At 34.8% G+C, this 22,528-nt stretch overlaps 1 protein-coding gene across 2 annotated transcripts in view; it reads left to right on the top strand.

The window, feature by feature from the left end:
• Window positions 1-22,528, top strand: part of LOC100232083 (dynein axonemal heavy chain 5) — a 152,233-nt gene that overhangs the window by 3,160 nt on the left and 126,545 nt on the right. For both annotated transcript variants that reach the window (XM_030265831.4, XM_072924432.1), the window contains exons 3-21: window positions 910-1,010; window positions 2,479-2,667; window positions 2,772-2,846; window positions 5,202-5,288; window positions 6,460-6,531; window positions 7,098-7,199; window positions 8,112-8,298; window positions 9,029-9,194; window positions 9,307-9,400; window positions 10,541-10,639; window positions 11,949-12,130; window positions 13,937-14,056; window positions 14,737-14,938; window positions 16,399-16,494; window positions 17,196-17,369; window positions 17,460-17,549; window positions 18,005-18,160; window positions 19,124-19,263; window positions 20,861-21,012. In XM_030265831.4, coding sequence (XP_030121691.4) covers window positions 910-1,010; window positions 2,479-2,667; window positions 2,772-2,846; window positions 5,202-5,288; window positions 6,460-6,531; window positions 7,098-7,199; window positions 8,112-8,298; window positions 9,029-9,194; window positions 9,307-9,400; window positions 10,541-10,639; window positions 11,949-12,130; window positions 13,937-14,056; window positions 14,737-14,938; window positions 16,399-16,494; window positions 17,196-17,369; window positions 17,460-17,549; window positions 18,005-18,160; window positions 19,124-19,263; window positions 20,861-21,012 — 2,484 coding nt within the window. The remainder of the gene's footprint in view (window positions 1-909; window positions 1,011-2,478; window positions 2,668-2,771; window positions 2,847-5,201; window positions 5,289-6,459; window positions 6,532-7,097; window positions 7,200-8,111; window positions 8,299-9,028; window positions 9,195-9,306; window positions 9,401-10,540; window positions 10,640-11,948; window positions 12,131-13,936; window positions 14,057-14,736; window positions 14,939-16,398; window positions 16,495-17,195; window positions 17,370-17,459; window positions 17,550-18,004; window positions 18,161-19,123; window positions 19,264-20,860; window positions 21,013-22,528) is intronic.

Below are 22,528 nucleotides of genomic sequence, written 5' to 3'. Positions count from 1 at the left end.
AGGCTGATGATACCGTGGGGTGGATAAGGAGTATTAAGAGCGCAGATTAAGAGGGATGATCCATGCTCTCCATTCAGCAGTGGTGAGGCCTCACCCGCAGTAGGCTTACTTTAGGCTTCTGAGTACAAGAGAGACATGGTTTTACTAGAGAGTCCAGTGAAGGGCCATGAAAATGATGAAGGCAGCAGAGCACCTCTCCTGTGAGGAAAGGGTAGGAGCTGGGTCTGAATGGGATCTTCTCTATGGATGTAAATTCCTGAAGGAACTGCGTAAAGAAGAGGTATAAAGAAGATGGAGTCAAACTCTTCTCCAAGGTGTCCAGTGATAGGACCAGGGGCAATAAATGGTGGAAACTGAAACACAGAAAGTTCTCTCCGAACATCAGGAAACACTGTGAGGGTGACTGAGCACTGGTGCAGATTGCCCAGGGAGCTTATGGAGTCTCCATCCTTGGAGACACTCAAAAGCCATAGGGAAACTGTCCTGGACAACTAGCTTTAAGTAACCCTGCTTCAGCAGTATCCCTTCCAATCTCAACCATTCTGTGATTCTGTATATAATACATATTAATCAGTGAAAAAGAGATACATTTTGATAGAAAATTTATATGGAAATCAGTGCTATTAGAATTTGAGTTTTACTCACAACCTTATAAGTTATATAAAATAGATTAAACAGTAATTCATGGAAGTTTGGTGAGCCACTCATAAGCATTACTGCATGCTCCACTGGGGATCCTATTTTCTGCCAATGATGAGATGTAAATATCATATTTTGAGTAATAAATTGGTCTCATTTTCTCAAGTATGAGAAAAAGTTAGCTAGCAAATATGAAGACACAATACTGCAGGTCTTGTAAATGCATTTGTTGTACTTGAATAATTAGAACTTGTAATTTCTTTTAACTAGACACAGAAAGCAAAAATCATAGACATGGGGAGAACCTGAGGGCAAGGAGCACTGAGCTAGGATCTGCTGTCACAGGATCATCTCTGACTACTGTTCTTCCGGCAAGTGTTTTTTCTAAAACAGGTGGTGGGTTACTTAAGTACATTTTGTCTGCTAAATGTCCTTGTATATAGATTTTTCTTTAGGTGTTCACAGACGAAAGCTTGTCTAATATTGAAGCATGCTGAGTTCCTTCAGTCTCTGTTAATTGCAAGGGAAAAGAAACAGTGAACGACTCAAAAGTTTCTACAGTGTTAGGGCACTGACTTTCTGTGCTCATAATGTGTGTTGCTGGGATTTTGGTTTCTTTGATGTATTTTTTTTTATCATCCACTGGTTAATATCCTTTCTTTGCAATGATGAAAATTAATGTTAAGAATATTTGAATAAGGTCATACTGCATCAGGGGAGGCATATGCAAAATAAGAGATCCAGTTGTTGACATGGAAACCAGAGATGATAAAAGACTGACATAGATGAGTTGGGAAATACATGGTGAATGACAATTAGCTTTTAGAGATATCAAAAGGGTACTGACCAACAACTACAGGTATTCAGACATTGCCGCTGTCTCCTGATTGCTAAGAGGAGCACGTAGAGACAAGAGTGGGTGGCAAATATCCGTTCAGAGTCCGTGGTAAGACCAAATGGTAGGAAGCAAAGGTGCAAGTTGGCCATCTTTTTTGTTTTCTAATCCAAGAGTAGGATTGACTAATTACAATTCCAATTAGTGTAGAGTACTGGGAAGTGATGTAATTTATCTTTTTTTCTCTCCAGTAAAAACTGTAAGACACTTCAGACATTTCCAAATCCCAGACACTCATGTCAGTGGGAGCTGTGTGTAGAGGGAAATGATCAGTGTGGTTACTTATTTACCCAAATCTTTAGTTTTCCATATAGCTTCCAGTGATTTTCTGTTGACCTAAAAATGTTAGTCACCATATCTATTTTCAATCTTGTTCACACTGATAGGAAGATTTAGAAAAATCATTTTTTTGTTACATAAATCTCCCTTTTTTTATAATTGCACTGCTACCTTTATATGATCTGTATATTAATCATCAAGTGTATATTTAGTCCTGTAGTAACTGGTTTTATAGTGATTTGGTTTATGTATTTCCTTTAAGGTAATATCTTGATACTATATATTAAAATGCTGGAATATAGACCTCGATCCTAAATCTGGAATATGGACATATAGAAGTTTGGAACCTGGATTCACAAAGCTGAGAATTGAATTAGAACTGTTATTGTGCTAAATTTATATTGTGCCCTTAGCGTGGATCCACATTTGGTTCTGAGATCCTGGAGTTTCAGTTTGTAGTTTTCATAGCAGGTTTATACTGAGAAATAATTCTGGCTTAGCAAGTTAATTACTACTGTTCTTTTCCCTGTACATTCCTTACATGTAATTTTTTCATGTTCCTGCTTGATATATAGTTTATGAAACCTGCATAAAGATCTACAATATAAAATACAATCTTTAAGTGAGGAAAAATAATCTTTCTATAACAAACTTCTATTTTGTAGTCTATTGTTAAGAAAAATAAAGCACTTTCCAGTGAAAGCAGAAAAGAACTATTCAAGCAAGCCAAAGTAACCAAAGAGGAGAGAAGAGCTCAGATAGATGGAAGACACAGGTATTTGATATCAAGATTAGCAGATGGGATAGACTTGAGTGAGCAGCAAGTGGAGGAGAATATTATTTCTGATGACAAGGTAAATATGAATGAAATTGTTATTACAAGAAATATTTCCAATGTTTTCAGTGTTTTGAAGCTATCTCACAATTATCTGCTTTTTTTTTTTTTTTTTTTTTTTAGTTTCAACTAATAGAACAATTCTTTGCCCCTAGCGGACTTAAAAAGTTACTCTTCTTTTACCAAGATATATTGCAGGTATGTTTTTGTTATTGCCTCTGCAAAAGCAAACTTGCATTTTTAAAAGAAATAAATCACACAACTGTTGCAGAATTCAAAAAATATTAATGGATATTTTGTTTTGCTATTTATGCCAGTGTGGAAAGAACTTGGACCTCACTGTTTAAATACTTGTGTCTTGGCTTCCATGGAAATTGCAGGATGCCTTGTGGTGTAGTTTGATACTCTTCTTGTTTTCACAAAAGAAAACTTAAAAATGGCCGAGTAAAAATTCAGATTTCAAAAGTAATAGAGATAATTGAGACAAAGTGTTCATAGTATTCAGAGTTTAAAATACTGTATTAGCTAGCATAAGTATTATAGGAATGGGGGAGCTGTTTGTGTAAGAACCAGTTTCTTTTCTTTTAGTTTCAGCTGCACCAACTCCACTATGGACAAAGCAATCATTCAAGGGAGTGAAAAATGATGCAATTTCTTTCTAAATTAAGGTGGCATCATGTTCAGGTCTGTCCCATTCTGCAGAAAATAAGCTTGGAAAACTGTGACTAGAAATAAAGTAGTTGTGGTCCCCAAGCTGTATTTTTCTCCATTTAAGTTTTGAGAAGGAGAAACCTCTCACAATAACCTCTCAAAAGAGCAAAATTATTAGTTCAGCTTCCGCTGAGTGTGTGATATCAGAAGGTGCCAAGTGACCCTGAAATTGTCTAACACAACTGTTGTGAGCTTCCAGAACAGCAGAAGTCCTTCATCAGTCATTTCAAATTGTGCCAGTGAGGAAACATGGTAGGGAGAGCTAATTCATCCTGTGGTGGTATTTTGGGCTCGTTGAGGAGAAAAATTCCTCAATTGATAATTCTTTGTCATCAGTTAAACGCAGAATGAATAACAGAATCATTATAACCTAGATAAATTAAAAGAACTTTTGAGTGTTACTGGAATTTCTTAGAGACTTTGTAAAGCACAGAATGAGCTCTGCTGTCAAAACATTTTAATCAGTTTTTCATTTCACTGGGACTAGGCATGCACATTTCTGGGATGAATGTCTTATTCTCTGACTTAAATCAAGATGAAACTATAAATCTTGACATTGTTTTCCTTAACTGACAAATCAGAAATAAATGCCCATCCTGGGTTAAATGATATGTTTCATTGTTGCATTTAATTTTGTTTGTTTTGACCCTTTTAACTATTGAAATAAATATATGAGGGTTCTGTTTCAGAAGCAGCATAGCATAAAAATGTTTTTGATGGAAAGCATGAATACCATCTCATCTTCCACCACATTCGGATGAGTGAACACATCTCTTAATTTGACAGTTCTGTCAATAATTTGATTTCAAGCACATTGGAGAACTGGAGTTTACTCAAGGGCAGTACTATGTGTGTTTGCCCTGTTGTTCTTGGAGACAAAATACTGAACAGGGCAGAATATTGGCCTGACTGGTAGGCATGTCCTTACCAAGATTTAGCAAAGATCCTTTCTTTGCCGCTTCTTATCTCTTCATTTCTCTTTTTCACCATCTTAGGTACATGATGTTCACTTGAAACCACATGTAGGGGTCAGCAGATGCTGATTTGGGGTGGAAATGAGAAGCCACCCCTGTGTATCACACATCACATATTTAGTCTCCCAGGAGCTGAACACTTGACTCCCCAGGAAGAAGGCTCTCCTTAACTTTAAAGAGAAATATACCTGCATGCTTCTCCCACATTATTTTCTGTCACATTCTTCCAAGTTTCAACAGGCTATTTTCCAAAATACATGACACATAATTAGAAGGAACCAATTCTTTATTAGGTTTAAGCTTTTTTGTTGATTCAAAGAGAAGAGGTTAAAGATACATGTCAGTGGAGAGGGACCAGTGGCAACAAGGCTTCCCAGAGAAAAAGTTTTCTGTGATGTCTGGTTAAAGAAATGGGCAGAAAGCTAAATTCTTTTGCACTGTTGACAGGATCTAGCTGATGGCATTGCCTGTGAGTCCCATTCACAGTTACATTATGACTTTGCAGACCAAGCATATGATTGTTTCTCTGAGGCATTCAGTTTGTTTTCATAGAGGAAGTTTCACTAGGAATCACTTCAGATTTAATTTTGGTTTGTTTTTTTTTTTTCCTGAGACTTTTCCCCCTTCTTGTTTTTGTTTGTTGTTCTTGTTGTTTTGTTTTCTGAAAGAACAGGTGGGTCTGTGAAATTGTTTACTGGGATCCAGGCAAAGCTTATTTTCCAGAGAATGCAAACGTCATAATTTCTATCTGGGAGTTACAAACCGAATCAAAATGGACTTAGTTATAATTCACATATTCAAATGGAGGATGTATCTGTATAATATAGTTTTTATTTTATTAACCTCTTATTTATAATTTAATTGCTAGCAAAAGTCGAATGCATCATTGAGGCCAGATGGGTCAACAAACAATTTGACTCAGAAGAAGTTATTTATTACCATGGGTTCCACTGAGGTATGGTTGAAAAAATTTATTAGATGACATTTAAAAAGTAAATTATTGAAAGGGCTTAACATTTCTGAAGTGTTATACAATTTTTTGTAATCCTTGGATAGATATTTAAGTACTTAGTGTCTGTTCTCATAATGCAGAGTCTCCCAGCATTTCTTGAGCTGAGGTTGGCCTTTATCTGTAAAGTAGTGATTTCACTATCTGAGAGGAGAGCAGGTCGAATAAATCCTTGTTAAAAAATTGCAGAGCCTACCATTTTTTTTAATGACTGCATGTTAAGTATTTTCCAGAGATTGTGCACTTCTATTTTTAAAGGGCAATTCTGCAGTGGTTTTCTATGCTCTTTCATATAATAACACTGCACATTGCTCAAAAAATACCTTTAATGATGAAATAATAAATTTAATGATGAAATAATAAATTTAATTATGAAATACCTTTAATATATCCTTTATTCCATTCAAATTCTTATAAACTCCTCTCTGTAACATCTAAGCATTAGTCAACAGTGTATTCGGAGTAATCATTAAGATTTTTGATTAATTTTGATTTTTTCCATCTCTTTTGGGGGAAATTGGCTCTTCATATACAATGGCCTTTGAATATGGCCTGGTGATGGTTTGGTTTTCATTTTTGTTGTTATTGTTGTTTCTTGTCAGCCCCAAAGAACTTATGTTAACATTGTAATGCCAGAAAAGACATAGCAGAATAATTCTTTCTTGCTTTCAGGGGAAAAGTGAAGTTCATTCCTTTGCTAATTGGGCCAACTAGAATGGATTGTCAAATTTGTTGCAGTTGAGGTATTATTAGGTTTGTTATTAAATTTAATGGATAAATAAAAAAAAAATAAGCATCTTTAAGGTACAATAACAGGAAATAGCCTAGCTCACAAACTCTCCCTGTAGTGCATTTTCTTAGTAGAGGTGTAGCACTGAACCAGTCTGTTCAAAAGGGCATTTTTGATATTCTTGTGTCAGACATGGAAAAAACAATATTTGATTTGAGAAGGACAGATTTTCAAATATCCTTCAAACAGTTTCACTATCTTTTGGAATAATTCACTTTTTACAGTTTTGTTTTCAGCATATTTTTAGGGTAGGCAAATTTCTAAGTAAAATACTTTTACTGTATACATGTATTCTTTTTAACTGTATGCATTTGGTCCTATTTACAGGAATTTACAGGAACATGTGCATTTTTCCTAAGAACATCAGATAAAGTTATAACTGCATCAAATGTCTCTCAGGTCAGAGCAAACTCATGCAGTATTCACATATTAATATTTTCTCAGACCTTTATTCATGCAACTGGAGTCAGAAAAAATAGGGAATGCTGTAATGAAAATGTCTGGTTGTATGGTTAACAGAAGTTCTTTTTCATAAGAGTAAGCATTTGTGATAAAGTAAAATTCTAATGATTTATAAATTAGCTACTGCAGTATTATTAAAACCCAAGATTTTAATTAATAAAAATCATTATTAATTAGTCATTAAAACATAACATTTAATGACAATAGGGAATAAGGACCTAAGGTGGAAGATTTTATTTTAAATAATGAGTCTAAATTATTGGAATGCTGCACTTAAACTGTATCTTTTAGACTGTTAAAATAAAGATAAGTTTTGAAACAAACATAAGGTTTTCCAGCCTCTCATAGTTTCTTGTGTATAATAGTAACAGCCTTTTCTGACATTCATGTTGCATAGTTATGGACTGTGAATGTGTCTGCCACATTTCTAAATTTCACTCAAATAGTCTAATGCTGCAGAAGTCATTGATATGCATTGTGCTAATTCTTGTCTCTTTCCAAAGGAGGTGAATTTTGGCATGTTTGACTGTACTAATGGAAATATCCTTCAGGGCCTGGAATTCTTCTTGTCTCAGATCATGATACCAGCACTGAAATCCCAACAGGTAATCAAACAATCCATCTTTTTTTCTCAAGAACATGTGGAAGCAAGGCATGTTGCTACTGCACTTGTTTGTGCATCTGTTGGACCTAGAACAGAGAATGTAAGATAAAAGTCTAATATAGGCCTTTATGAGAGTCATGCAACATTCAGTAGCTACCTGAATATCTGAAATTCAGGTAGCTACTGTTTATTTTCAAGCAATAGTGCCAGCTTTAATTATTATGACAAAGGAGACTATAACACAGCAACCATACCAAGGTAAAGCTGTGCTGACTATCAAAACTGGATTAAACTTGGATTGTAAGAAGTGTCAAGTCCTTCTGGCAGCACAAGGGATTAGTCCATGACTTCATTCTTGGAGTATGAACAACATGAACAGTGTTGTATTCAGAATATCCAGCTTCTTTGAGTTGTCCTCATTCTATGGCACTTGTAAAGCACCAGTTTGTTCAGTTGCCTCTGGAAGCACACATTCAGAGATGGCAAATACAAAGAAGCTGTCTGCTGAGAATGATAGTGTTTTGTGCTGCTACCGTACACTGTCATTTTCTCTCCCCAGGAGAAGAAAAGGACTTTAGAGTCTGTTTTCTCTGTTCAGAGGGAGAAAAAAAAACCTAAACAAAATACAATCCAGTGTAAAATCAGTGACAGCTGACTTCAGAGTCAATTCAGAGTGAAATCAGAGACTTTTATTTCTTAGAGCCTCTTGTCTCTTCTTGTCTTACCAAATAATTAAATCAATGCACACTTTAAAGTATTGATGAGTATATTTTAAAGGGCATGTTGATAAATCTTTATATACTGCCATGAATAAGAAATACTTTTCTAATGAAAAATAGCTTTTGTGGTCAAAAAACAAAAGGAAGTGTGACCCTTACTTTCTTGGTTTTTGCATAAATCATAAAATAATCAGAACTGGGGAGCTGTGAAAGAAGGCCTGAAGAACAGCCAGATACAAGAGTTTCTGTATGCAGTGGATAAATTTATGGCTACTTTGTCGTCATCTAGACAGAATATAGAAGATAAAATTCAGCTCACAAAAATGGATATTGATGTTTATGTCAAAAACTTACAGAACCCATCTGACTACATAACTGCAGGTGAGTAATTCCTACACCAAAGCAAACAAAAGTGATGCTGTTTATAAAATAAATGCTATGTCATACGTAAAAAATTACTTTGAAGTAATTCTTCCCTGAGCTGTGTACATTTTTCTGCTTACTCTTTCCAGGTTTGTGATTGTTTGATTGTAAGACCATCCATCATTTGCCCATTTGCCCATCTACTTTCATTCATAGATCTTAAAGAATTAGGTAGTTGCTTGATATATCATGAAAGCAGTTGTCTGGATCCCTCCTAGTTTACTAGCCAAGTAGTTGCTGAGTGAATCCATCTATTAGTGTGTGTAGTATTCACTTTCTTTGTTACTGGGAAAATCCTAGTTGTCTGACTTTGTGAATAAAAAACCCTGTATTTATAAAAAAATATTTACTTATTTTATATATATATATATATATATATATGTTTTTGTAAGAAAAATAGTTATGTCTCTTTCAACAACCGCTTTCTACCATTTCTTATGAATTCACTGTATTTCTAACTGTTTCCTTTGTAGAGGATATGCAATAGTAACAGAGTAGGTAGACACAAGTATTATATGTGTGCATCTTGTTGTCAGAGTCTTAATCTTTTCCTGCTGGTTGGTGATTCAAATATACAGAGTTTACATAGTCTCAGATTATGTTTGGCAAGAACACTTTGCTTCTGTAGTCTAAATGTCTGTATTTATTTCTTGGTGCTTATAAAATTTCCAATTCTATGGTTTTGAAGGCAATATCACAGAGGTCACTGAGAAACTTGAAGATGTGGTCATGATTTGGACCAAACAGATTAGACAAGTTTTAGTGGAGAGTGAACAAATTAGAAAAGAAGCTGATGATGTTGGTCCAGCTGCAGAGCTGGAATACTGGAGGTCAAGAATGTCATCATTTAACAGGTGAAATCCCTGCATTATTTCTCACAGAGTCTTTAAAAAAGGACTTTTTAAGAATAAGTGTAAACTTTTATTCCAGAGAAAGAGAGTATTATCTATGTTTCTTTCTTTAAAGCCTTTTAGATGAGATCAAGAGTTCAAGAGTAAAGAAAATTATAAGTATTCTTCATGCAGCAAGATCGAAGACATTACAACAGTGGAAGGAACTGGTAATTACTACTTTCTAAGTAGAATTTTAAATTATTACAGTATGTATTTTTAATATATCCAGGACTGAACACAATTTTAAAAACTTTGAGTGTTTATGCTGGTTTTACACTGTGGTTTATTATCCATTTGTTAGAACGTAGAGGATCAATGATCCTGAAATTAAATAGATAACTTGAAGTCAGTGCTTTTGTAATGTGTCTTTTATTAACATTATAGGTGGAAAGGCTGTGCAAAAGTAAAGCAGTGCAGCAATACAACATTTTTGTGTCTCTGACAAGCTGAACCCTATGCAGGCCAACTGCAGAAGTCTGAAAGTTCTTCATGATGCTTTTAGAATTGTTGAGAGCAGACTTCTAGTGGCACACCTGCTACTTCATATGAGTAGATACCTGTAATGTAAACTTACCAGGCACAACTGTGGGCAAGCCAGAAAATAAGCTGTAGATCATATACAGTCAATGAGATCCCCACCCATGCCCCACCCCCAGAATGCAGGTCTTCTATTGCTTAAGAAAGCATTCTACTGTTTGCAGAATAGACCAGGAAAAGTTTTTGATTTTGTGATTACCATATTTGCAGACTTTTATGATAAATGGAATTTGGATAAAAGAAAGTATCTGTACGGAGCCAGTACAAGCCAAGGATGATGAACTACATTTCTTTCTTCTTAGGAACTAGACTGCTAAGTAGTGAATAGTTCCACCTGACATGAACATAAGGATATACAGGCATTAGTTGTGAACTCATTGTCCCTCGCAAGTGTTTATTAACCAACATTGGGAAGCGCCCTAGTAACATTTCAGGGATCTTGTCTAAGTTCTGTAGAATGGTTACTGTGCAGAAACTATTCTAAAATCTAAGCTGGATCCATGCGGAGGAAAAAAGCTTTGGAGGTCTAAGTAAAGACTTCCTGTGAACCACATCCAAAATGTTGCTGACCTTGGAAGTCCTTACCAATTTTTACATGTAGAAGCAGTTATTTCTCATGTGAAAAATAAATAGCATATTTAAAAGCACTTCTGTGGGAAAGTATTTGCAAGATTTAATAATAGCCTTGTGTGCTGTAAAAGAGAAAGAACCTGTTCAGAGAATTTTCACAGTAATAATTCTAGTCCTTTCTTTTTTTCTCATCCCTTCAGGATGGTAGTATAACAATTGCTGCCAATGAAGCTAAAGACAACGTGAGATATTTATATGTATTGGATAATTTTTTTGGTCCACTTGCCAATGCTTCACCTGTAAGTACTGTAAAGGCACTTAATGTGAAATTCAGAAAAGAAAGGAAGGGTTTTTGTTGCTGTAAAAAAGCTATTTTTCCTTTTAATATTTAACTATTTCACTTAATTATTAGTGGACAGCTTAGCTCCTTAGACATAAGTGAATTGAGCTTACTGATTTTGAATTAACCAGAGATAATAATACCTTTTCTTCTTAAAGTAGTTATCATTTCAGAAGATAATCGAAGAATATGAAAAAACTAAGCATCAGATTATGTTCTTTTTAACTCAGTAATGAGCTGAATTTTCTTTGTGAGCTTGAGTCTGTCTGCATGCTTTAGTTAGGAATGACTTGTGATTGTTTTATTGCAAGTCATAAAATGATCTTAAACCTTGAGTTGAGCTGAAATTGGCCAGCTTCCACTTATTTTACAGGTTAAAGCTGTTTCTCTTGTAGGTTGCATTATCAATAAAATTTATTTTCATAACATATGGGTCTCAGAGTTAATTTTTTTAAAGCGAGAATATAGACAATTAATTTTTTGAAGTGAGAATATACAGACACTAGACAAAATTGTCTAAGCTTGCATAATTGAGCACATTTACGCATAATCCATCTGGTAACAATTTTTCTAAATAATATTTTCAAAGCTTAATGTCTTTTGAATCCATTCTGCTATTTCACTTCTTTTGCAAATATTCACTGTTCTGCCATATTAGACTTGACTTTTAGATACCTTGACCATACTTTTTTTATTCTTTTCTAGACCAGTCTCTTGTTGGGGGTTCTCCATGTATCTGGCTTGTATGCATTTCTCTGAAATATTTCTGTGGGACAGAAAACTCTTTAGTTCAGTGTCCAGTGAAAATGAGATTATTTTTTCCTTGCCTCCCCCTGCTGGATTTCTCTTCTGTACAGACAAAATGAGTAAATGCCAACTTTCTTGCTGTCCTTCCTACAGAAGTCCAGCTCTTTTCCAGCAGTGTATGACTTCTTTTCCTCATGTAGTGTGTTCTTCTGCAAAGCAGATTCCAACACCTTCTTATACTGGAGGCCATGGCCAAGCAGAGTAGAGCCTCTGATTTTCCTATGGAAAATCCCAATCTGTAGAAGACCTATTCATTTATTCATTGCCCTTTTCCCATGCTTTTTGTCTTGATCAAGGTGTGATAGGTCCCCACAAGTGAATTGGATTGTCCATTTTGTAATGACAAAAACCAAAAAGGTGCTTGTCCAATGATAAACATATTCCTAGAGCAGTCACACTTTTCATTGTGTTAAATTTCAGGAAATTCAGATTTCTGTCTTTCCCATTTTTGGCTGTTATAGGTAACAGTGATGGAACACATTCCCGTTTTAATGAACACTGTCTGTATGATCTACTGTACATCACCATACTACAACACGTCAGAGCACATGACATCCCTGTTTCTTAAAATCACCAATCAAATGATTAACACCTGCAAGACCTATCTATGTGAAGGGGTTTCAAAAATCTGGGACCTGGACAGGTGATAGAATTTTAATAATTTCATCTTCTGTTGTTGACATTAGAAGTAAAATTACAGATTAATCATCAAGATGATTAATAGGTAAATTTAAGTAGCCCTTTGTCCTCCTACTAGTCACTGATTCCTATGTTTATTTTAAGCTGGTAACTACTAATTCTGTGTAGAATTAAGTACTCTGCAAAAACAAATTTTCTAATTTTACTTAAAAAAAAAAAAAAAAACAAAACCCTGTTATTGGAAACCGTGTGATATATACTAGTATGCAACACTCAATATATTATCCACATGAAATTTTTTAGACAAAAACACACTTGAGAAATTGGAACTGGGAGCTGAAATACTTCATAAAAAAGCTCCAAGGACAGACTGGCAAAGTGCCATCCAAGATTTATATTTTGCTATTACTGGACATGAAAGTCAGTTTGAGGAAGGAAACAATATATAGCAGGCCAAAATCCCAGCTCAGATGTATTGTGGGACATTTCAGGGAAGGGATGAGTTAACTGCTCTACAGGTACTTGTCCAGGTGCTGCACTCAGCATAAGAGGAAGCACAGAGGTGTTTGTATGAAACTTATTCATTGGGTGGTGAATGCTGATGTCACTGGCAGAACAAGTGTATCTGAAGGGCGACAAGTGCAGGTAACATAGGAAGAACACATACTATAACAGCAGGTCAGTTATTTTCATCAAAAAAAGAAGGAGAAAACCACAGAGAGAAGTTAAGATGAACATGACATTTGAAGTGGTGAGCTAGGAAATTAATAATTGGAATAGTCTTTTGGAATAGTCTAACTGGAGTAAGGTAAAGGATATTGACATGAAGAGAAAAGGTGTAACAAGCCTCATCAAAGCAGATAGTCAGGATGCCTCTGCTTAAATTCCAGCCAAGTTAAAGTTACACTGAGGTAACAGGCTAGAAGACATAAAAGTAAATTTAAAAATTTGGATTCCTCCTGTATTTTGGTGTAGATAAAGGGAATTTTTCAGAAATTACCTGTAGTCAAATAAGTACAGGTTACATTTATTCTAAAGCATTAATGTAAATAAAAGTAGAATACCTTTTTTTTGGGTTTATTCTAGCTGAATTTATTTTTGAGACATTCTTCTAATTTATTTTATCTGCTGTCCTTGCAAAAGTTTGTCCCAGTTAATGGTTTCAGCCTATAAATTTGACTATAATTTTAATCCCCAGTAATCTTTTGGAAGATGAAAGACAAAGCCAAAATGGAGGAACAGCAGTGGGCAAATGGCCTATGGCTGGTTTCTATGCCTCATCCATGTATCTGGTGTGGTACCTCAGGGTTAATGAACAGCTGTGTGTAAAATGTAACTATTTGTGCCCTTAGGAACTAAGTTCTTCCTGGTGTGTCTTTTAAAGAAACAAGACTTTCTTCACCTTTATTTTAGTGTGGAAAAATACTTCTCTGGTCTTGTCTACTTAGGAAAAAAAAAAACCAAACCAACAAAGGAACAAAGGAAAACCTATCAGCAATACTCAGATGAGAAATAGCCAAACTGCAAGCATTCCATAGCCAGGAGTAACCTGTTATACATCCTTTGTGGGCTATGCCATTCAAGTCTTGGATTGATGACAACAAAACACAAGATAAAAATATCCAATTTAGATAACAGGTTCAAGTCAAAACCTTTTGACTCAAACCATCATATTTTGAGTGTTTTTCATGTAGTGTATAATTTTGTGTTCTTATTTTGTAAAGTGCATTTGACTAAAATATTTTATTTTTATTTATACTCTTTTGAAGACCTTAGGATGATTCTCTGTCTTATGTATTTTCTTCCTCAGGCAAGAATTGCTAAAGAGGATACAACAATGCATTTTCCTCAAAGAAAAGTACCAAACATCCTTTCAGAAAATTAGGGAGGAGCTAAAGGAAAATCCAAGTTACAGACAGTTTGATATCAGGTAAATAATTCACTCCAATATTGAATCGTATTGATGAGTACAATTTATAAATGAGATGTAATTATATCTGCTGGCTGAAAGAAAAGCTAAATATTCAATTAAAATGAAGTACTTTTTATAATCAGAAGAGAACCTTGCAGAGTGGGTTTTTAATTATTATTCAGGAATAAACAGGTTTTTGGCAGTCACTTGTTGATTCAGCACATGTCCAATGGGACTTCAGGGGAATTTAGGCATGTATTAATTGAGTACAAGTATATATGCATAGTATGAAATCCTAAAAAATTTGAATAATGAATATAAGTGAAAACACTGTCAGGGAATTCAGTCAGCTTTGAGCTGGTTCTCTATCACAATGCCAAGGAATGTTTTACTTGTATTGACACTTAAATCATGGGGCATTTCTTGGTATTGTGCATTCACATTTTCTTCTCCTGCAAATATCTTATTTGAAAGAGTTACTCCTGTGAAATGTGGTAAAGTCTTTTAATTGACATATGTAAGGATTAAGCATTTTCTGGTTTATATATGTGAGTTTAAATTTTTTTTTGTTGATGCATAATCATTACAGTATGATTTTTTTTTTGGTGTGAAACTTGATAGCAGCTAGAATATGTGTTGGTCAAATAAAAATCTGTTGCAAAGATATTTTCATAGAAATCCCTCTTTTTTATTGTTAGTGAAAACTACATATTTGGAAAATTTGTGACCTTCTGTAAACGTTTGGAGAAAATTTCAGATATGAGCAATACTATGGAAAGCCTTTTAGAGCTCCAGCGTATAAAAATAGAAGGCATTGATGAGATCACTACTCAATACCAGAGCATTGCTACAAATACAAAATCCAAACAGTATGATGTTCTGGACCATAAGAAAAAAGAGGTACTTATATTCAGCACTTGTGTAACAATCACTCTGTTAATTCTGTGGTTTTCATTGCAGTTATGCTGAGAATGTTGAATATTATAAAAATGCATATATTATTTTGCAGTAACAATAATACAAATACTCTCATATCTTTTAATACAATTTGTAAGTGTTAAGACAAATTTATTTTTTACTTCAAATGGTTTTCTTAACTTTTTGTAAACAAGGTTTTGTGTGATACATAATGCTACATACTAATTTTCCTAAGCCTGATTGTTTTGAGATGCATATATTTGAACTGCAGGGTGAAAACTAATTTAGGTATGTTAACACACCAAATACAGTTTGTCTAATTATAAATGTTACTCAGTATTATTAAAAATAACAGTAATGGCAGTGTTATAGCAAAAGTTTGTGCAGGCACATAATAGCGCATTTTAGAGGGAGAAGGGAATGATATCACTCCCAGTGCCAAACAGAATGACAGAACTAAAGTTGCTTTTCAAATGCTCTGTTCCCATGCTTTAATCCTGTACATGCAGGAAATGAGCTGCTTTGCTTGAGCTATAGCCTGCTTGTTTCGCAGAGTTAGTGGCCTCACTATAGAAGTTCTAGAAGTGTTGGCTTACTCTCCTGCCTTCCTGAACTAAAGCTTGCCACTGTCATAAACTTTCCTTTAAACATTAATCTTGGAAGTGCTTTTGACTTTCTTCTGACTTGGATGGCTTGTGTTTCTCTAATACTTGCTGCGTGACTCCTTTCTGAAAGAGGGTATTTGCTGTTCATTGGAATTTGGAGGAGTTGAAAATTGGCATGACTTCTCTACACCTAAATATTTGGAGCAATATCTATTATGTACTGTCTTCCCAAGCTTGTGCAGTGCTCTTTTTGAGTGAAGTTTGCATTGAACTGTTTTTGTTAGGCCCTCAGTATTTTTGACTCTTAAGAAAAAATTGTTACAGATAAATACCCAAATTACTTGTAGGAGCTGCCAAATTTGGTAACTGCCTCCATTAGTCTGCAAGGTTCTCTAGAGAGCCTGCCAGTTTGCCTTTGGTGGGTCTCATACCTGGTCAGTGAGCTGAGCACTCTCCTCTGGCAGCACTGCAAGTAGCTGGGGAGTGTGCTTTGCTCTCTCTGATAAAGTTATTTATCAGCAGCTGTTTATTTATGACTCTGCTATGTGACACTGGTGCACAGTTTTTCTCAGCCTGTCTGTGTTCCTCTGTGCACCTTTGTGCTCATAAAGATGAGGCTTTAATCATTCAACCTAGCATGGCTTATGTTTTATTTGCTTAGCTTGGAGTGTAAGTGCATTTGCTGCTGGTGTTGTTCCTGTTGTTTTTAATGCAGTGCTGAACACAGACACTGGGTAGATAAAACAGATTCCTGAAAAGCTACACAGAAAAGATTTTTTTTTAATAAAATGCAAACAGTGTTATAGATGATATATTTTTCATTTGCTTTTATTCTAGTTTGAAAAAGATTACCTTGAATTTAAGAACCAAATTGCAGCATTGTATGAATCTGTACAAGAATTTGTGGATTCCTGGTTTGAGAAGACCGTAACTGTAAGTAAAGTTGCAAATGCAAACTCCTGCTTCTGGTGCTCGGAAGGAATGAGTACCCACAGCTCCTACTAAACTCTTTCATTACTGCCAGTTTTCTGTACTGTGCTGGTGGCTGCCTGAGATGATGTTGGAGGAAATCAAACCTATTACAAATGTTCTAGAAGTTGTTTACAGAAGTGTTGTAAAGGAATGTTGATTCTTGCTTGGTGCTGAGTGTATGTGCCATCTTTCCATACCAATTTTATAACTCTATATTTTGGAGTTGATTTTCTTTCTTCATCCTGGTGTTTCTTGTTACATTTCTAATTTATTCCTGTTTCACTGGTGGGAGTAATGAAATAATGTCTGCCATCTGTTCCCTTAATGTCAGTATTGTTCAATGGCTCAGATGATGTTAATGAAGTGTCAGTAAAGGTGTAGGTGTTCTACCACTGTTTGCTGAAAAAAGGGAGAGAGGATTTGAGAATCAGAAAAACCCCAAACTGCAGTGATAACAGTTTCTTGTTTTATACAGTGGTATGTCCTGTATGGGACAAAATGTAGAAGTAAAATTCACAAAGTTATCTTGATGGATTTTTCTGTATTTCTTAAAAAATTACTTACAAATTTACATAGCATATTCTAAATTAATAAAATACTTTATGGACAATGACTTTCTGAACTGCTGTCTTCTGACGTAAATGCTCCATCTTCCTTTTTAGACTGAACAGATGCTGGGATTTCTGATGAAGCTTGAACAAATAGGAGAAAATAATATTGATCTAAATGAGAAGTATACCATTGTTCTTCAACAGTACAACCAAGACTTAGAGTTTATTCAAAAACTCTATCAGAAGGAAAAGGAAAATCCACCTATACCACGTAATATACCACCAGTAAGAATGAAGCAAATGAAAGAAAAATTACTTTATTTCTTGACTGTTTTAAGTTAATGAATATCTAACCTCATATCTTCTGTGTTTTAGGTAACAGGGAAGATTATGTGGGCTCAGCAGTTATTCAGAAAAATTGACCATCCAATGATGTTCCTTAAAAAGAAAACCACACTTTTGAAGGTTGGAAGTTAGCAGAGGAGGATTTATCCTAAGCTTTCAAGGATGTTATTAACAGAAAGATAATTTACTTTTATACTTCTGCACTCACTATCCTAGCAGCTTGTATCCAAGCTCATCCAACAGTGTGATCATTTGTATACCTTTCTCAGTGAGCCATTAGTGCCTTGTATATGTCATAATATAGACTTTGTTCTATGAACAAGATTGAGAGGAAAAATCAGGAAAATAGTTATGTTGCTTAGAGCAGTTGAATACTACATAATAATTGAATTCCTAAATATATTGCTATGTTTCTGTGTCTTATCTTGTTTCTAAAACAGCATAATTTAGAGATTTGTATTTCTTTTGTTTTCCTGTGGTGGAGAGGAAAGGCCTAGTGGAGGGCCTTTCTACTTTGTTAGACTTATTGAATTGTTTAAGTGGTGCATTTTTTTTCTCTCCCCCCTAAATTGCAGACAATGGAAATGAAAAAAGTTATCAAGAACTACAATAAAATGGCTGCAGTTCTTTTGGAATTTGAGCTTATTTATCATAGGGCCTGGTGCAGGTTTGCTGACCAGGCTAGGAATGCTCTGTGTGCTTCCTTACTTGTCAGGCACCCAGAAACCAAGGTAAGTATGATTTATTCTTTGTCTTGCTGTTACATGATTTAGTATTACACGTGCTACTTAAATCATATAATGGATAGACAAGAAAGCATTGAAGTAACCTTAACCTAAATAGGGTTAAAAAATGAGATACTTGAGTTGAAATATTTTTCCTTTTTTGCATATATTTATGATATGTCTCATAATGTTTCTTCTTCATAAGGCTTCTGTCTTATTCAGGGTATAAAAGAGGCAGTATCCAGCAGATACATATCTACTACTGACTTATCTACATTATTTAGCTATTGTTTCCTTGTATATTTTCTATGTTAACCAAAATTTTATTCAAGGAAGGAATTTTTTGTTAGGTCATGGTCTTTTCTGCAGTGATCAATATCACTGTGTTGAATATATTGCAAATATTCATTAACTTCCTTTCAAAATTGATTGCTGAGGCAGAAAATTTTGCCATTCTTACTTCATAGATATTTTTTTCCTGCTGTAACACAGAGAAATTAAAATGTGGCATTTTTTGTAGTAATGGTTCCATAATGGACAACTAGAACATAGTTTTCAAATTTATAGAGTATCTTAAAACCATTTAGTGCCCCCAAAAGTGTAGAGATTAACCTTCACAATATTTTTCCCTAGTTCCTGATGGAGGAGCTGAGATGAAAAGGCAAATTAACTTCCAGAGAATGTAGCTGCAGAACTAGAATTAAACTTGGGAAGTCCTGGGATCCAATTGGTTAGGGCACAGTGAAGGAGTCACAAGAAATTGAAATCAATGTAAGATATTGGTTAATTAATACTTTGGGAAACTCATATATTTCTAGAGGAGGTTGAAGAAGAAACATGGGTAAACATTTTAAAAATCCTCTCCATTCATCTACATGTCATTATATAAAACCCAGTTACATCACTGGTACATCTAAGTACCAAACTAGTGTCTTATTTTCTATTTCTTTTTTTCACTGCTACATGAAGGAATTATCTGTAAACTTAGACCCAATTGTCCTGGAAGTACTTTATGAGACAAAATACCTGAGAAAAATGCATTTTGAAGTTCCAGATGTTGTCCTTGTCTTGTGTGCATATGAAGAACAGATTAAAAGACATCAAAGGGAGTGAGTAAACATTTTTTTGGATTTGTTTCTCATCTGAAAATGGAAATCCCTACCTTTGAGTCTATTGCATATATTGCTTTTGATTTATTATAATTTTTCTCTTTGATGGAGTTTAATTGAATTTTAATTGCTTTCCCCTGTATTTCCATATTAACATGAAGTTGTTCCTATTTACACACATATCTCATTACTTGGAAATGCCTAAATGTTTTTGTTTTGTTACTTCAACAGCTGCTCTCTAAGTGGAGCTCCTAGGTACTGGTATTATTATTGTTAGAGTGCATCTGTGCACTCTAATACAGTAATTATGCTCCAAAATACACTTAGCATCAGAAAGTTTTTTGTTTCCTGTTAGAAAAATAAGCTGGAATTTTCCACTTGATTATTGCGCAACCCAAACATGTGTAAAGGGAATATGTTGCCTAAATTATAACTTGGTCTCTCATGTTGAACATCTAAATTCACTTTTGTTGATTTAAAATAATTTATTTCTGTTTCTTTAACAGTCCAAATCTCTGCTATAAAAGTTCATTCTCAGGGATGTTGGTTGTTAATTCTCAAATTCTCTAAACAGGGATGTTCAGTCTTAAAAAAGCAATGCTTTGTGAGGAGTGTTCTTCATTTCTTAATTAGAATTGGACAAAATGGGCTGGCATTTGGAGAGTTTCATAAATACTTCAGCCCTTCCTCTCTTTTTCTGTTGTTGAAATTTTCATTGTTTCAGTCTTACAATGCAACGTTTTACATTGATTTTCTGTGGAATGTTTAAAGACAGCCAACCATAAATTTTTAATGTGCAAGACAAACTCTGCATGCTACAGATCTCCAAAAAGGAGCAGCCCCAAATTTTGCCATCCAACAGGAAAAAAAGTACTGAAAATGTTTACATTAACAAAAGAAAGCAAAACCCAAATAAAGAAGGCATATTTAGGGGGTGTAGATTTTTGATTATTAACATTTAAAAACCAGTTCTGGATATAATGTGAGTGGGTTATCTCAGTATATGATTTATAACAATGATGTCTAAAGTCTTGATTTTAGTCTGGTGCTATTGCTGTTCTTGCACCAGTTCTTGTAAGGAACCCATTAGGTATCTGACCTTTGAATTATATTTATGTCTAATTCTTGTTTGTGTGATTTCTTTGTATAGCTCCATTTTCATGGAACTATATTGGTAAGCCTTGTTTCAGAATTTGGACTATTTTTCTTTGGGATCCAGGGTTCTAAGTTGTTTGTATGTAGCTTTTCTTATAAGCAGTGTAATATCATGCCATGTCTTGTGAGATGGGAAGATGGAAAAAGCCATGTTTTCAGTTTCCTGTTTCTATTTTTTTTTTTTAATTGTAAATAATTTTTCTTGGGAGAAAAATTCTGTGAGCTGATCACAGTCACTTTGCTGGAGGTACTTATTTCTTCAGTCTGGTTTAGTTGTTATTAAGGACAAAGGCCTGGTTAGAGTTAGGAAGAGCTGGGAAAGGTTCTTATTTTTAAGATGGGATCAGAACTTGCAAACCTTATTAACAGAAAATGTGTCCAAAATTCAGTGTGTTTCAAATATCTCAATTAAGCACATTATAAACATGATCATGTCTTCCAGACTCCAGAACCTGTTGATCAGTTACAAGGAACATCTGAATAGGATCCCTGTTGTGCTGAAACCGCTGATGAAGCCATGGATAGGACAAATTGAGGATGCCTTTACCCTGGGCCTGATGCAGCTGTCGTGGACTTCTTTGAACATCAATAAATGTAGGTAATAGGAGAAGAAGTAGTGAGCTATTCACACTATGAGGTGCCTGCATTTATTTTTGCTTCTCTGTGAAAAATGTGTTTGTGGACTGATCTCTTCCCTTCAGGTGGATAATTTTAGCCCAACTGCTACAAGAATGTGATACAAGAGAATGGCTGTGGGTGTTTAATAGTATCTTTTCTATTAAAAAAAGTCTTCAGAACTTATGCTGAACATCCTAAAAGTGATGTCTGAAATCAAGGTTGAAGATTTCTGTCCAAAATCCTAATTTGTTTTCCGAGAAAACGTTTTTTATTGGGTTTTGAGATTTTCCACACAACCAGTAAGACATAACCTTAACCCTATCGAATACAGCATAAAATTGATTAACTGCTGTAAAACGTCATTGAAATGGGCATATATAAAACCATCACCAAGACTTTCATGTTGCAGTTTCGTGAGAAAACAATAACTCGTGCTTGTAAATTAGCTTTTCAGTTGAGGTTGATTGATGTTAGGTTTTCTCTTTTATTCTTCAAAAGGAAAAGCTGCAATATAAACAGGAAAAGGTATGGTATAAATCTGAAAGTGAAATGTAGCACAGGTTTGTGCAGCTGTTTATTTATGACTCTGCCATGTGACACTGGTGCACAGGGCTCTGACCAGTGCTTAAGGCAGGGCTAGTCACCTTTCAGCTTTACTTGGCCTTTGCCTGACCAGAGCACGAGAACCAAATGGCAAGGATTTTTTAGTATTTGCTTTATAGCTCTAAAATGAATTTTTGTGTTTAATGTTTTGCATTTTTTAGTAACACATGATAAGGAAGGTCTTTACAATAGGAATTATTTATTTATTCATTTACGTATTCTCTGCACTATTAAATGTCAGAATAGGTGCACACATGACAACCATCAGGTTGTAATGGTTCTTTGTATCACCACTGGTTATGGTGGAAACCACCCCTTTTCAACAATTTAGATGTATGCAGGTATCTGGGCTGTTTCCTGCTGCTGCAGCTGAAATGTAGCTACACCTAGAAGGGAATTCTTTTCTAGAGTGTATGCACCATGTCTTTTTAAAGACAGGCAATGTCTGACATGCCCAGAATGTTTGTTGGACACCTACGAATTAGCCCCTGGTTTGTTGTACACAAAATGGTTCTTACCTGACAGCAATGTGCTGAACTCAAGCCTAATGTCTTAAGTATCTTTTTTCCATCCAAGGGAACTCCATCTAGAAATATGGGAGTCCATAGTTGCCTTCTAGACTAAAACTAGGCTAAACTAAAAAATAGATTTAGGACTACTGTATTTATATATTAAAAAAAAAAAATCTAAGGAATTTGTTGGACTGCTTTTCTGCTTTAGACAATAAAATAGTCAAGTTCCATTATTAACTTCCTGGTAGCGAGAAATAACATTTCCCACTTAAAATATCAGCACTTGGACAGCTCTGTCACACTGCTTTGCCTTTCTACATACAATAGAAGTTCACATATATATTTTTATATATAAAACATTATGGTAATGATAGTGA

The sequence above is a fragment of the Taeniopygia guttata genome, chromosome 2 (genome assembly GCF_048771995.1).
Source record: "Taeniopygia guttata chromosome 2, bTaeGut7.mat, whole genome shotgun sequence".
NCBI lineage: Eukaryota > Metazoa > Chordata > Aves > Passeriformes > Estrildidae > Taeniopygia > Taeniopygia guttata.
The sequence above is the reverse complement of the archived record's forward strand: the minus strand, read 5'-3'. Positions and strand labels throughout refer to the sequence as shown.